Below are 16,791 nucleotides of genomic sequence, written 5' to 3'. Positions count from 1 at the left end.
CATTTTTATATACTTCTATTAGGTCTCCTTTCAATCTCAGACACTCCAGAGAAAAAAAAAATCCATGTTTGTCCAACCACCTTCTAGGTAATACCCTCTAATCCAAGCAGCATTCTGGTAAACCTCATCTGCGCCCACGCCCAAACCTCCACTGTATTGGGCAAACAGAACTGTACACAATACTTCAAATGCAGCCTAAACAAAATGGGATTTGACCGTGCCAATTTTGTTCATGAAATCCATCATACCCAATGGGATCTAGCTTTTAAGTAAATTTCCGAGCCTAAATCCCAACTTTTCTCCTTCATCTACTCTTTTAAGATCCCTTCAATAACTCTGAAAATACAATAAGAATTTGAAAATCCCAGCCTTGAAATTTGACATCTTCAGCTAATTCTTTCAGTGCCTTAGGAAGCACCTGTTCAGCTCTTCTGAAAAAAACTGACATCAAATGAACGCATCAATAAAAGGTCTTTTCAGCCTAAGCTGGTTTCAAAAATATAATTGGTGCACTCTGTTGCTAAAAGGTTGCAGCCTAGATTGATGCTGTGCATCACACCAAGCCAAATGAAATATTCATGATGTGTTTTAGAAAGTAAAAAGCAGTCAACATGAAGTCACTTCATGTTTTTGATGATAATTTAGTTTCATCACTTCAGGCTTCACCTTACCATAGCATTAACAATATTCTTTGCTGCCTGCTGTCATGGCTCATAATGGTATAGAAAAAAATTCAGGCAGTGCCTCATGAAGGGCGGTACGTGACATTTCAAGCTCAACAAAAAGTAACTTGCAATTTATATTAGATTTCAGTCTAATAGGCTACTTCAGCAACAAACACTTGAGCTTGTGTGAGAAGTATCAACAGGCAGCTCAATGCAAGCTCACCAGTATGTGCCTGCTCCCTGTGAAGTGAGCTCCATTCCATCTACTGAATTGTAACTGTCATCATCCATGATTTTAGATAATCCAAAATCTGTGATTTTTATTTCTCCACATGCTGTCCCGTTCACCAGCAGAATGTTACCTGTGAAAGCATTAACCCCACACATGACCAATTTAATTGTTGTTTTTAGTACATATGACAATTAAATACTTAACTCTTGATGATCAAGAAATGTCTAAAATATTGTAATACAACCGTAGCTTCAGTGACTGCTAGTTCGTGCAACTGCAATAATCATTTTTAATTCAATTCAAAACCTATTCCTTCCAAAGAACTTTATTTCAAAACTCTTCTTTTACATAACTTCTTCAATGTCATCTGAAAAATGGTAATTGTATTTGAAAAACCAAAGATTGTCCTTCAGGTTTTCTGCTTAACGCAGAGACAGGGTGGTGAAGGAGGCATTTGGCATGGTTGCCTTCATCAATCAGGGCTTGAGTATAGGCATTAGGATGTCAAACTACAGCTGGACAAGACATTGTCAATGCTATATTTGGAGTACTGTATACAGTTCTACTCACCCTGCTGTGGAAAGGATGTAAAAGATCACAAAGGCGTTATCAGGTTGAGAGGGTTTGAGTTACAAGAAGAGGCTGGGACACTTTTTCCCCTGGAACATTGGAGGCTGGGTTGGTGGGTTGAACCATAGAGGTTTATAAAATGAAAGGCAGAGGTAAAATGTGAATATCTACCTTTTTTCCCCCAGAGTAAAAGAGTCCAAATTTAAAGGTTTAAAGAAAGAGGGGAAAGGTTTAAAAAGCGATCCAAGGGGCAGGTTTTTCCCCACAGAGGGTTGTGTGTGGATGAAACGAGCTGCCGAAAGAAGTGGTAGAGGCAGGTACAATAACGACATTGAAAAGATACTGTGTAAGAAGGAACTGCAGATCCTGGTTTAAACCAAAGATAGACACAAAAAGCTGGAGTCACTCAGCGGGACAGGCAGCATCTCTGGAGAAAAGAAACAGGTGAATCTTCGGGTCGCGACCCTTCTTCAGTACTCCCATTATTCTACACAGGGACTAAGGGAGTAGTGTGTAAGAAGGAACTGCAGATGCTGGTTTAAACCAAAGACAGACGCAAATATCTGGAGTAACTCAGCGGGACAAGCAGCATCTCTGGAGAGAAGGACCCGAAACGTCACCCATTCCTTCTCTCCACAGATGCTGCCTGTCCCACTGAGTTAGTCCAGCTTTTTGAAAAGATACTGGATTGGTGCATTGATAGGAAAGGTTTGGAGGCATATGGAACTTTACCCTCATCCTACCAATTCCCCTCACCCCAACCATCAATCTTTTCTTTCACGAGTTAATTATAACACTAGAATGAACTGTTCCAGTTTTAACCTTCATTCTTCATCTAATCTTTATATTCATTTGCAAAAGTGTAACATTAGGCAAGTATAACTCGAGTTTATTTTTGAAATCTTATCGGTCGGGAATTTAAAGATAGAGCAGTTATAGAGAACAATCTTTGTAAAAAAAACTTCCCCAACACTTATTCCTGTACAGTTAATAGAAAAAGTTGTTATTCAAACATTAGTAACCTTTTACAATTTTTATAAAAATCACTGCAATATTGCTATTTACTGGAATAAATTAACTGTAAAGCATTTAGACGAGTGTGTGAAACTAATATCTCCAGTCAAACTCTGCTTTAATGCCAATTACCAATATTAACCTTGGTCAGAAATACATACCTGGCTTGAGGTCATAGTGGATGATGGGGGGCTTAATCTCATTCAGATATTTCAGAGCATTGACTACTTGCATGATGATGGAGCGACCTTCCTTTTCAGACATTAACTTGTGCTGTTTTAAGTAGAAATCTAGGTCGTTGCCTTCACAGTACTCTAACACAGTACAAAACCTGAGGAATGTGATCGATACATTAATTAATCACAAATCTCTCATTTTAAAACCCACTTAGAAGAATTTTAATGAATATGTGCTTCTTCGTTTGGAATGAGCTGGATCACACTATACACGTTTTCCATCATCTTTTCCCATACCTGTGAATCAGATCTTATATACAATGATTACAGAGCTATCATATTGCCCATGTTTCGCTCGGATCAGCGAAATATATAAAGCAATAGAATGTACCTCAAGTATTGAATTAATTAAACATTTTAGAGGCTGGATAATGCCAGACTTAAACATTCAATCAAACAATGCATTGATGGATGAATGCATAAAATATCAAACAATGCATAAAATATCTTCACGAGGACTTATTTAATCATTATACAGCAAACCCAGCACAAGAAAGGTTGACATCAAAAGACTTAGCGAATAAGCCTGGGTGAATTGAAAGTGTGGTTATGTGAGAGCAATTTGAAGGCAGTGCCCACAATGTGGTTGGATTTGGCAAGATAGTTATCTTCAATTAATATTCTTTTTCCTCACATAAGTTTAGTTTGTCAGCTGAAATGAGTAATCAATGCTTGGTGATCTTTGAAACGTCTATTGGGAGCAAGAAATGTTACAAACCTCAGCAAGACTGAGAAGGCACAAATGAAAATCATGCTGCTGGAGGAACTATGAGCAAAAATGTTCATACATCATGGCGTCACAGGTGATCAGGGCTGCGAAGGTGGCTTTTAACAAACTGTTCTTTAACAGTCAGGGCTTAGATGTTGGCATGTTTTGTTGCAGTGGAATGAGACCAAGTGAGGTTGCATTTGGAGCATTGTATTTAGTTTGGTCACTCTGCTTTTGGAAAGTTCCATGAAATGGAAGAGGTTTAGAAGGATAGGGGTCAAATGTGGACAATTGGAACAAGTTTAGATAGGCTTCATGCTCAGCAAAATGAGATGGGCTGAATGGCCTGTTTCTGTGTTGTCTTACTATGACTACATTAAAATGGCCTCATGTTATTAAGCAGAAGCTAGTTCAACAAAACTGGTTTTGTGCTCAGTCTACCTGGATGTTTTCCTAAGCCCCCTTTACAGCGAGCACTTTATGTACTTTATATTACTTATGGTAACTAGTCCTGAGCTACTATCTTAATCATTGGAGAGCCGCAGCCCATCTTTAATCTTGCACTGAACGTTATTCACATTATCCCCTTTATTATGTATCTGCACATTGTGGATGGCTCAATGGTAACCTGGCATTGTCTTTCCGCTGACTGGTCAGCACGCTACAAAAGCTTACCTCAGTACGCGTGACAATAACACCCAACTCAATTACTTCACTTCTGAAATGCAACAAACTGTGCAACCTTTGCTGACCTTTTGTAAAGGATCCTTACAGCAGATGGTTTTGACTTCAACATGTAAGTAGGGCAATTTGTACTTTTACAAACATTAGAGTTAACCACGGCAATAAAAGATTTAAACAGCTGTTTAAACCATTGTGTCAGCTAATATCCTCTTAAACGATCATATTTTTCTGATTCACGAAGCATTATGAAACTCTAAATTAATTAGGAATATTCAACATCAGCGTGCAATTCTAACAGTGAATGAAGCCCACACTTAACAGCACCAGTGCTCCTACACTTTAATGGGCTGCAGGACAAGCTTATACTACAGAGATACAAAAACTCACTCAAAATTAAGACAGAAACTTACGAGTCTGTATCTAATGAGAAATAATCGTAGAGTCGGACTATTCTGGGGTGATCCAATTCTTTGTGAATCCTATATTCTCTGCAGGCATGTCTGAAAACAAAATTAGCAACATTAGACAACCAGCTCAGACTGCTGTAGTAAAATTTAACAAATCTAATAATGAGACAATTAACCTTCTCTGAACCGTATTAAGATGATTTATGCATCAAGAAAGCGGAGATAATCTCTATGATTTCATTCTTGCATAGTGTGCACATACCCAAAATGTAACAAATAAAAATGGAGAAATCTTAGGTGAATTGAAAAAGAATGTGAAATGTGCAGGTTTAACATTGCTAATGATGATTTAAAAGGTTTTAAAGACCTAGTGTTCATAAAATATCTTCACGAGGACTTATTTAATCATTATACAGCAAACCCAACACAAAAAAGGTTGACATCAAAAGACTCAGCAAATAAGCCTGGGTGAAATAAGCAAGTGTGGTTATGCGAGAGCAATTTGAAGGCAGTGCCCACAATGTGGTTGGATTTGGCAAATTTATGGGGAATTTTAAAAGACATGAAGATAATTCTAAGAGGTCTAAATCAAGTGAAAGGGAAGGACCCATTTGCCTCAGCAGAACAACCAATGTGTAGCGGAATTGGTAATAAGGTTTGAGAGAAGTTGACAAATAAAAATCTTATCCAAGAGTTGGGTGGTCTGAATCTGACTGTGCTAAAAGGTAATGGCAGCAGAAATACTTGGTGTGTTCGATACAAGTATGATGATCAATGTGTACAACTAAAGAACTTTTGACAGAACTTCTCCTGTTTTGGATCGAATGAATGGATAGCAAAACAAGTAAATGATCAATTAAAGCATCGATCTAATCACCAGCTATATGTGATTTTGCTTTACCAAGACTTCAGATGTCCATATAACAGAAGTTATTGCATGGGAAACAAACAAAACTGTATTTGTTGCAAATCTGAAACAAGAACAGAAATCTGGAAGAACTTAGCCAGTCGAGCAGCATCTGTGGAAAGAGTCAATGTTTCAGGTCAGGGACCCTTCCTCAGATTGGCTGTATTCATCCAGCATTTCTGGTTTTGTTTCAGAATTCATTACCATTTTTCTAAAAATATATTAATGATAGTACTTTTGAAAAGATTTATCACCATCCATAAAAAATTTCAAGATTCCTCAGTTTTGCATAACTGCTCCTTATTCTTGCAACTATCATCATCATCATCATATACATACAGCCGGAAACAGGCCCTTTCGGCCCTCCAAGTCCGTGCCGCCCAGCGATCCCCGTATATTAACACTATCCTACACCCACTAGGGACAATTTTTTTTTACATTTACCCAGCCAATTAACCTACATACCTGTACGTCTTTGGAGTGTGGGAGGAAACCGAAGATCTCGGAGAAAACCCACGCAGGTCACGGGGAGAACGTACAAACTCCTTACAGTGCAGCACCCGTAGTCAGGATCGAACCTGAGTCTCCGGCGCTGCATTCGCTGTAAAGCAGCAACTCTACCGCTGCGCTACCGTGCCGCCCTAACTATGTTCCCTTGTTTCAGATTATCCAGCTAGTGGAAACATATTGACATCTACCTTGTCAAGACCCCTCAGGATCTCCTATGTTTCAAGATTATCCTTCATTTTTCGAAACTCTAAAGAACATAGATCTAATTTATTTTGCTGCTCATAACGGATTAACAGCTGGTGGCAGGAAATAATTCAAGTACTTTATATGTGCCTCTTGGTGCTCAAACAAAAACTTTTTTTCTGCAGCAGTAAAATAATGCGGAATCGATGAGACCACAAGCCTAAATAAATAAAAATGAAGACACTTTATTGCTCAAGTAATAACTAAAAAGATATGCTTGAAGAATCATTCTATCGCTTAATAACTACCAACTTATGAAACCGCTTTGAATTTAATTGTCTGAGCCTGGGGGAATAAAGCTATGTTGTAGAAGTTAAACTGCAACATATATCACAAGATAGCAGACATATGGCAAGATTATGATTGAATTTAAGATATATGCCTATTTTCTAGAAATTAGCAAATTATATAGACAATTCGTCCCCTGCAGGGGGGGAGATGGGGGTGGTGTGGTTGCATTCTCAGAAAACTGCCCATTTCACCAATTTTCCATAATACAAAGCTGCATCATCTACATGTGCATGAAGAAACGAGAGTTGAAGATATATTTTTTTCCCCCAAACAGTTCCGAGTATCTCAACCTAAATTTTGTACTTCTTTTGTTTCACAAATTCTATGAGAGCAAATTTTATTTCATGTCTTAAATTTTTGGGTTGTGATTTGTGAATTTTCTACGGTTCAATTTCTGTTACCCAAACAGCCATAATATGGGGGTTGCCTGTACCAAAATCACCTCCCGTTTTGTTTGCGAATAAGCCATTGCATTCAGAATGTTCCAAGCTCAAGTTTCTTCCCAGGAGCATAATGTAATATAATATATTTTTAATGGAGTGCACTCCAAGAACTATCCAAAATTAGATAAATCCCCTTATTATAAAGCCAGGCATTCTTCAAAAAATTGCCTTAGGGATATCCTGAGATTGTGAACGGTATTCTATATCAGAAAGTTTAACTCTTTTGCTCTCTTAATTGTGAAAGTGGGAAGCAGGCAAAGCAAATATGTCACTGTGCAATTCCAAAGAATCGATATCAGTAACTGTTTCAAGTATACCTTTGGGAGCCTTGTAGCACCAAGGAATAGGATAACTTTTTGATAGAGGTTTTTGTATAATGATTTGCAAAATCAGTGATAGCTTTTATTTGTGCGGAGAGCCAAAAAGTCACTCAACATCTGAATGGCAATACAGCAGGTGTAAGAACTCCAATCAAAACCATACAATCTGTAACTTTTAATGGGTCGTGACTTGTAATTTTTATTCTCCTTTTTCAGTTGCTCACTCGTAACATTCATGCCAGAGTGAAAAGATTGTAGTTTCAGATTGTACTTAGAAATTTGAAGACTTAATCAGCAATAATCCAATGCAGTACTATAGACAATAGGTGCAGGAGTAGGCCATTCGGCCCTTTGAGCCAGCACCACCATTCAATGTGATCATGGCTGATCATTCTCAATCAGTACCCTGTTCCTGCCTTCTCCCCATACCCCCTGACTCCACTATCCTTAAGAGCTCTATCTAGCTCTCTCTTGAATACATTCAGAGAATTGGCCTCCACTGCCTTCTGAGGCAGAGAATTCCACAGATTCACAACTCTCTGACTGAAAAAGGTTTTCCTCGTCTCCGTTCTAAATGGCCTACCCCTTATTCTTAAACTGTGGCCCCTTGTTCTGGACTCCCCCAATATTGGGAACATGTTTCCTGCCTCTAACGTGACCAACCCCTTAATAATCTTATACGTTTCGATAAGATCTCCTCTCATCCTTCTAAATTCCAGTGTATACAAGTCTAGTCGCTCCAGTCTTTCAACATGTGACAGTCCCGCCAGTACTGGAATACTGACACTGCTAATACAATCAGCAATGATGGTTTTCTGATGAGACATGAAAGCAACAGCCTGCCCGCCTTCTCATGGATATAATAGATTCCACAGAGCTGTTGTAAAGACAGTTGTCAATGTTCTTTGAATTACTTAGGCAATAGTCTAAAACAGATGGAGACACAATAGAGTGCTGGAGCAAAAAAAAGAGTTGCAGTAAAAACTCAGCAGTTCAACGTCTGTGAAGGACAACGAATAGTCAACATTTCGGGTTGGGACGCTTCATCAGGACTAATAGAGTAGAGGGGATGTAGTTAGTATAGTGATAAGACAGAAGGATGGGAAAAATCTAGCAAGCAATTGATGGAAGGGTAAGGAGGGGTTCATTGGCAAAAGTCAGGTAGGGGAAGGGAAGGGTGGAGATGGGAGCAGAGGCTGGGAGGTGACGTGAAGAAAAAGATTATGGAATCTGATCTGACAAGATGATCATGAATGAACTTAAATAAGGAGGGCTGGTGGCAGATGGTAACAGTAGAGTGGGAAATAGGAGCATGGGGAGGTGTGGAGGAATATTGAGGGAATAGAAGCAGGCCATTCAGCCCACCAAGTCCACACCGTCCATCATGCTCCCATTTTGTTCTTTCCACATTCCCATCAAACCTCCCCCCCACTTCTATCATTCAGCTATACTTGAGGGGCAATTTACTGTGGCTGGTTAACCTACCAACTAGTACATCTTGGGATGCACACCATCAAAAAAGCTCAGACAGTAGCCCATCTAAATATTATTCAAAAAATTACTGGTGATTCACAGGTGAAGTTTGGATAGCATCAGAATTCTAATGTGAGCTCAGGCTAGTACTTACTTGTGGTAATTCTCCTTCTTTTCCTCCCTCCAGGTTTTATTTAACTGGTGTATTTTCACAGCTACGTATCTCTGTTCTTGTAAGTCAAATGCCTATTGAAAAGTTTTAAAGCAGAGTTTATTTTTATTTTTAATTGGCAAAACGAAGAAATGACGTCAACAGCAAATAACAGGCATCTTAATGCAGTATCTAAGACACTTTAAAATTCTCACCACATCTGTATACTAAAACTCTTGTTTGTTTGTTTGTTTGTTTGTTCCTGAACTACAGCCAAAATGGTACACTATAGCATGACAATTTTAGGCCCACCTTACTCACCGTCGTCCATTTGGTGCTAATGGAAGAAGTTTAATTGAAATCGGTGTTATATTTTTAAAGTTATTCACATTTTAAAATTTTAATCTATCTCCTAGGGAGGGAGGGGGAGGGAGTGGAGGGAAGATAAGGGGAGGTTGAGGGGGGTGGAGTGGGGGGAGGGGGGAAAGTGAGGGGGAGTGAGGGGAGGCGGGGAGAGAGGGGAGGCGGGGGCGGGGAAGGGGGTGGGCGGGGAAGGGGGTGGGGAAGGGGGGGTGGGGAAGGGGGGAGGGGGGAGGAAAGGGTGCTGCACCAATGCAGGAGAGGTTTGGGCCCAATGGGTCCACTTGGTCTAGTAGTCAATAATGGGTGAAATGACTGCTTAGGGTTAGGCTCTTTGTCCACTTGTGATAATGTTTCCCCACCCACAAAATCCCCTCTGCACTACACTGCACTAGTCTTTTAAATCCACTGCCTTCTCTTCAGCTGTGTGACTTGTTTCAGTTGCTGATCGTTCACGGATGATCGTCTGAACAATCTTAAACCCATTGTAAATAGCCTGGATTATATGCCCTCGTCCTATTGTTTTGGTGCATCTGGCAGTACCTGATCTGTAACACATTTTGCAAATTTCCAAAAAGGCTCTTTGAAGTGAGCTAGGTTCACAGCACAACCCCTCGTGCTGAGGGACACACTGAAGCTTGGTGCAGCCAACGCCAAGGCCCTGTGGGGGAGGAGCACAGTCTAGGGTCCTTCCGCTGCTGGACATGGGGGGCAGGGTGTGGTGGAGAGAGACGCCCCTCCAAATAAGGGATACTGGGTCTGGGATTTAATGTCTGTAAATGTATGTAAATTTGGAAGTAAATGCCTGGGATTTAATGTCTGTAAATGTAAGTAAATGTATGTAAATTTGGAAGTAAATGCCTGTATGGAATGTAACCTCCGGAAATGTCGGATGGGCTTGTTAAAAAAGATGTTTTGTAAATTATATTTATTACTGGAATAAAGTATTTTTTGATATTAAAAAAAAAACAGCCCCTCATGTATAGAAACTGCAGTTCAAGTCATGAGAGCCTTGAGAAAAGGCACCTATTCTTAATGCGGTTTAGCATTAGAAAGCCGATTTCCATTTCCAATTACTTGTTTCTATTCTTTTCCTTAAAATAGAGTAAAATGACTGAAATTATAGTTAATAATTAACCCCTTTTAAAATGCCGAAACAAAAAATTCCGCATGTAGCCTTATATTTGGAGTCTACTTATATTTGGAATCTACTTATATTTGGAGTCTACTGGTGACAATAGAATATTTTTCAAATGCCCTGAACCATAGTGCAAAAGCTTTGCTCTCATCTGACCAATGGAGATACAATAAGCAATGGCAGTATACTGGGACAGCAATGCCTGTTCAGCACACCAACCTGCTACAAATCACGCTCCCATTATCATTATGAAACCAATGCGCAGCTATCAATGAAAAGAGGGACTTGTCTGCTAAAGTTATAACTGTGGCAAAAACAGTTAAATCACATTAAATAAAAAGGATAGAGATAGAAAAATCGAGCCCTGAAGGATGCAAATATCCTCTCTGCTAACCAAAAGGACTTGCGTGAAATATGTTTGCCTGATCTCAGTCAGGTCTGCAGTTGAGGAAGTCTACAGCAAAAATCTGCCTCCAATTTGTAGTTTCCATATAAAGAACTCAAATATGTGTTCTTGCTTGAAATAGAAAACATTTTTTACCCTCCCCCAATATTTCATACTTTGTGCATTTATTTCAAGTGAAATTGTGCTTTATCACTCTGTATTTTCTCTTATTTTATTTATCAGAAGAGCTTACCTTGTACACTTCACTAAAGCCGCCTCTTCCCAAAAGGTGTAATAGCAAATATCTGTCGTTTAACATGGGGTGATCTTTAAATCTGCAACGAGAACACTTTCAAATATGTATACAGCAGATATTTGTGGGTGAAGTTGCATGAACAAATATTTTCATATTTTTGTGGCATGCTAAATATGCATTCGTCAAGGTTCAAATGGCTGCTGGTTTAGCAATCTGAAGTTAATAAGAACTTTCATTTTTGGTTAATAAATATGACATAATTCTGGAGAAGACACATTATCATCGTACAAGTTTTGAATATCACATTACCACAAAATTCCCCACAACCTTTTGGGGTGAATGTTGACCAGTTTGGAGAGGCAAGGATGGCCTTACTTTTAAATTCCTTACTTTTAAAAAGGAATTCAAGGTGGAAGACGTTTATGTTTGTTTGGTGGTAAAAAGATTTATATTAGATAGAAATCTCATTTAAATGTTATGTGGTTTAATACATAGGTGCGACATTCTTGTCAACCTGTACCGTGCCTTTCTCACAATTTGTATCAAGTAAACAAGTTAAACTTTAACAAAGGCGTACTTAAAAGGTTGAAGAAACACTGATAACTTACTGTGAATTATCTTCATTGTGTATCCTTTTCAGTTCCCTTATGTGTAAATTGCGTACTCTTTCTAATCGCTCTAGCTCTGCCTGTATCTCTGCCTCTTCCTGCAGAAATGAAAAATAAAATCAGTAAATGGTAAATGCAGTTTAAGCAACCAATGCAATTTCTTTAGAACAATGGAAACTGTACTTCAAGTAATTCAGCACGGTAAGAGGGCCCTTCTTGCCCATGCCGACCAAAATTCCCCATCTACACTAGTCCCACCTGCCCAATTTGGCCCATATCCCTCTAAACAATGCAAAGGAGATAGCATTTAAAACAACAATCAGCAAGGACAAAATGAATTGTGTTAAAAATTGCATGTTAAAATTTACAATTTGAAAGAGATTATAAATTAATGTTTTATTTAAATGCAAGATACTGCCACATACATTTTACAAATTGATGATCGCAAATCACTCAATGGCAACTACGGGGAGTCAGAAGTAACAGCATTTTAATGGCCAACTTCAGACTGACACTTGCAAATAATTACTTCTTTGAACCTATGTGAAAAGGGCAGCAAGAGAAGAGGGGTTTGGGGACAGAACAGAGAGTGGAGTTGATTTAGAAGTTTAGTTGATCTTACTGAACAGTGAAGCCTATGTGAAGGGCAATATGGCCTACTCTTCTAATCTGTGCATCCTTCAAAGTACCCTGCCTGCAGCTGTTTAGCAAATAGCCCATTTACACACAAACATTAAATCTTGAGGCAAGTGCAAGTTGCCTCTGACCACAAAAGGCTGGCTACATAACCCATTTTAAATTTAAGCTAAAACAAAGCACTGACCCAGACAGAACTGTGAAAATTGCTTATTCCCTGACCCTCCCCTTTAATGCCCGACCCTTCACTTTAATGGCAGCATTTGCCTCAAGCACTAGCAGCAGTGCAGCAATTTTTTAGGTGTTCTAGAAAATATGCATATGGGCAGAAGTTAGGACAGGAACAAGATTAGCCATAATTGCTGATTACACTCATTATTGAGGCTCAAGTGTCAGAGATAATGTGAGCAGGAATAAATCCAACACCCCAGCAAGCATTTGCATCTTTAGGACAGAAAGAGATTAAGGATTGTAATTCTCTACACAGAACACAAACTGGTTGAATAGCAAAATATTGTAGCTGCTGGAAATCCAAAATAAAATAGGAAATTCTGGAAATAGTCAGGCAGCATCCGCGGAGACAGAAACAGTGTTAACGATGAAAGGTCATTGACCCGAGACATTAACCTTGTTTGTCTCTCCACAAATAACTGTCTGAATCCAACTTTGAAGCAGAGAATCCCTTATGTATCCTGGATTGGGACATCCTGAACCTCCGGCCCCGGACGATGGCTAAACAAACCTTTTTTAAATGTCCTAATCTTAGTTTGAAGATTTCTTCCTGTTCATAATATTCTGCTAAAGTTAACCTACAAGAGAAAAAGACAAATAGATTATCACTTTTCTGCATCAGTGGTTAGGGCACAATCTTGACACTTTTGAATGGAATACTTTGTTCATCTTCTAAGGTTTAAAGAAACATTGAGGTATCCATTTCATGATCGTCGCAGGTTCAGTGATGCACATTGCAATGTGGTCATGGATCCATTAAAAATAAATCAGCAGATTGAAGGGCTCTTTTAAAGCCTGCAAGAGCTGCCAGAATGTTTCATTTCACTACACATTTATGTGTATGTGACAAATAAACGACTATTGACTATTGAATACCAGTTATTGTGAATGGAAAGAGATGGCTTAATCCCAAGTGATGCATTGAACAATGAAGGCTTGCAACATGGAAATGGCTTAGGGTGACTGAATGTTATTGTCCAACCCTTGTCCATTACCTGGGTTTCATGGGTGAACGAACCACAAATAGGCCAATTAAATATGAAATCAAACTGCAATGCTATATTTTTCAGGGGCGGTGAAACACCATGGAAGATTGCAGAGGTTGTTAAAGACACTTCCCCTCCTGGCATTATCTCCAAACAAAAAAAGTAACCCGGATTCAGTCAGGCTAGAAGGTTAAGCAACTTAATTACAACTATTCAATTGTCGAATAACAGGAATCCTGTTATTTATCATGTTTATTCTGAGGTATCAGAATAGTGTGAACTCTCTGAATGTAGTCAGAGCACCTTAAATTATGGGTGAAAAAACACTAATCAAAGCCCTGTTCAACATTATAACAGCTGGGGAATTTCAATTCAAACAAATCTGGAATAAAAAGATAACATCGAAAACAGTGACTAATAAATTAACAGATTTTTGCAACAAAAAATCCAGTTGCTTCCCAAACATCCTTTTATGTTGAAAGGGAGGAAAATTACCTTATCTGTTCCAATCTAAATGCAACTCTAGAACACTGCCGTCCTCTGAAATGACTTAGTTCAAAGTGGGTAAAATAGGGATGGAAAATAAAAGTTGGTGGTGTCAATGGTATTACCATCCAATAAATGAATATATAAAGAGGCAAATAGAATAGTGCCATTAATAGGTCACTAAAAATACAAAAGCCTGGGATCTGAAAGTCATTTAAAATTTGCATGTAACCTAACTCACGTTTCATTTTCTGCTCCATTTGCTTTGTTTTTCCTCTGTTTCTGTTCATTATTTGTAGGTGGCATCTGACACATGGCTGCCGGTTTTCGTTTTGCTAGCAACTTCCTCTGTCGCTCAATTTCCTCGCGCTGAGTATTTATCCGCTCTTGTTGCCTGTTCAAAAATGACAAAGCTTTAAAAGGGGTGCATTAGGTCCTGTGGCAGAAGTTCAGGGGAAAGTTTTACTGAATTAATCCAACGGTTAGGCTTAAACTGGAGCACACACAAAAATGTTTACGATTGGACATATGATGTGCAACAGCAACTTTAAAACGCAATCACACGGTAATGTGCCACACGGCCTACAAGCAATTCGTACATGGATAGAGCATTCATACAAGACACGGTACACTCTCAATCACTCATGACTGAACACCCAGACACCACCCCGCTCTCAACTCACCACACACACGTCACGATGACTACACATACATCATATAATCACTGAGCACCTACACGTTTATCCGTCAGATAATTTGGAGTTTCCATGCACAATGGTTTCCATTTGAAAATCTATATTAAATAAAATCAGCAGATGATGATTCCTTTAACACTATAATATCCAGTAACATTAAGTGAAATAAAGTGAGGCTGGAATCCAGTTTCTACCTACAATTCCTATTTTATGTTTCTACCCCCTCCCTAAAATTCTCCATCATCTCTTCATTCTTGTGGTTACTTTTCATCAGTAACATTATTCTTCTTCCATTAACCAAGCACTTGTTTACTGAGTGGTTATTTACAAGCATACTGAAAATCTAAAATTGAGTCTCAACTTCTGGTGCAGTGTAGGTGTTAAAAAATGAAGGCTAAATAAAATGAAAGCACAATGAAGATGATGTTACTCATGACATTTTTTCCAGAAAATAGGGCTAACTGATGATGAGCTGGTTTACAGAAGCACCTACATCAAGAACTTTTCCACGTAGATGCCAGCTTCAAAGTACCCAACGGAGATTTTTGAAACTGGTCAATAAAGTATCGCAAGCATGGCAAGTAACTAAAAATAATCAATATTGGCCCAGAGATACATGGCAATCAAAATACAAGTACAGGCCCACCACCAATTTTCAGGCACCCTTGGGTCCAGAGCCTTTCTTGATTATCCATTTTGCCGACCAACAGAGGTCATGGCCTCCGGGAGGAGTCCAATGGTAATGGAACGGTCCGAAGCGACCGAGATAATGGCCCACAAACTTGGTCTTGCAAGACAGCTATGGGTACCGATATGCCGGCTCCGGCTGGGCTGGAGTTCCAGAGCCCCAGCCAGAGGGGACAAATTTGACCCGCTGATTGGCCGTGGAAGTCGGCTACGAGAACGGATCTGCTGGTTCTGGCTCGGCCCGAGTTCCAGAGCCCTAGGGGGAAAATCCGACCCGCTGATCGGCACGGAGGTGAGGCCAAGATCAGCTGCCTTACTTAGCCTCGGTGCCCCAATTCCAGGGTGGATTTCTGTGGGGATTTCAAGTGTGCTATCGCGATTTTGTCTGGATTGAAGGAAGCGCCAGACCATCAGTTGCCGCTAAATCAGTGGTGGACCTTTACTTCCGATGATGATGAAAATGAAATTAGGAGTATTGGAATAGCTAATATTGAATTAGTGCACATTTGCGATTTCCTCTCTGGCAACATTGCTTGGAAAAGTCCCAACCACATTCAGTATATTACAGAAAGAGATCCCAGTAACTTAATACTGAGATTAATTGATTTTACTAAACAAAAAAATACCATCCTGTAGGATTTTCAGTTCAAGTTGGAAACCACACACCAGCAATGACATTTAGCAAGTGGAACCTTTTACAAGAGATTCAGAAATGGCTTCAGGTACAATAAACATCCACGGCCAGAGCAGTAAGCTAACATGTTGTAGATCATGGAGATACAAGGTGTACAAAAGAAAAATCATAATCCAGAGCTGCTGCCTAACCCCAGAGTTACTCCAGCAGTTTATCACTTTTTAATGTTGTATTGGTTTAATCCAAGTTGGAAAAGATGAAAGCTCTTGAGTGCTAGCAATAAATGGCACTGATTTAATTCACACTACTGACTGCTCAGAACTAACAACATCTAACACTTACTTAATAAGATTCTGAAATGCATAACCATCTGTCCATTGCTCAGTGAAGGAGGCTCCATGCCGGACTGTAGTGAAGTGTCCTAGTCGCAATCGGTCCTGCATACTTTTGTCTCGACAGGCAAGCTTCTCTTGTTTAGACTGAATGAGAACAAACACGAGTTAATAACAATATTTACCATTTAAATCCCCTTTCATTCTAATTTAGGGTTTGGTATGAATGACATTCCTGGGCAACAAAACAGGAAATACAGATGAGCTCAAATTTTGAACACCTATCAGTTATTTGATTTTTTAAAAAACAAAACAAGAATGATGCATGGGACAGGTAGAGGCAGCTGGGATCAAGTGCATCCCTGGAGGAGTTTCGGGAACTAAGGAGTAAACTAAAAAAGGAAATCAGAAGGGCAAAAAGGGGGCAGGAGATAGCTCTGGCGGGTAGCATTAAGGACAATCCCAAAAGATTTTATAAATACATAAGGGGGAAAAGGGAAAC

General features: G+C 39.3%; 1 protein-coding gene across 9 annotated transcripts in view; it reads right to left on the bottom strand.

Annotated features, from left to right (window-relative positions):
* The window catches only part of tlk2 (tousled-like kinase 2), a 94,219-nt gene that overhangs the window by 14,095 nt on the left and 63,333 nt on the right, over nt 1–16,791 (bottom strand). For all 9 annotated transcript variants that reach the window (XM_078424880.1, XM_078424879.1, XM_078424881.1 and 6 more), the window contains 9 exons: nt 16,300–16,436; nt 14,183–14,335; nt 12,981–13,047; nt 11,603–11,700; nt 10,992–11,073; nt 8,859–8,950; nt 4,521–4,610; nt 2,643–2,812; nt 889–1,027 (listed from right to left, as the gene is read on the bottom strand). In XM_078424880.1, coding sequence (XP_078281006.1) covers nt 889–1,027; nt 2,643–2,812; nt 4,521–4,610; nt 8,859–8,950; nt 10,992–11,073; nt 11,603–11,700; nt 12,981–13,047; nt 14,183–14,335; nt 16,300–16,436 — 1,028 coding nt within the window. The remainder of the gene's footprint in view (nt 1–888; nt 1,028–2,642; nt 2,813–4,520; nt 4,611–8,858; nt 8,951–10,991; nt 11,074–11,602; nt 11,701–12,980; nt 13,048–14,182; nt 14,336–16,299; nt 16,437–16,791) is intronic.

Source organism: Rhinoraja longicauda, chromosome 29 (genome assembly GCF_053455715.1).
Source record: "Rhinoraja longicauda isolate Sanriku21f chromosome 29, sRhiLon1.1, whole genome shotgun sequence".
Classification (NCBI taxonomy): Eukaryota; Metazoa; Chordata; class Chondrichthyes; order Rajiformes; family Arhynchobatidae; genus Rhinoraja; species Rhinoraja longicauda.
Note: the sequence above shows the minus strand (reverse complement) of the source record. Positions and strands in the feature narration are given on the sequence as shown.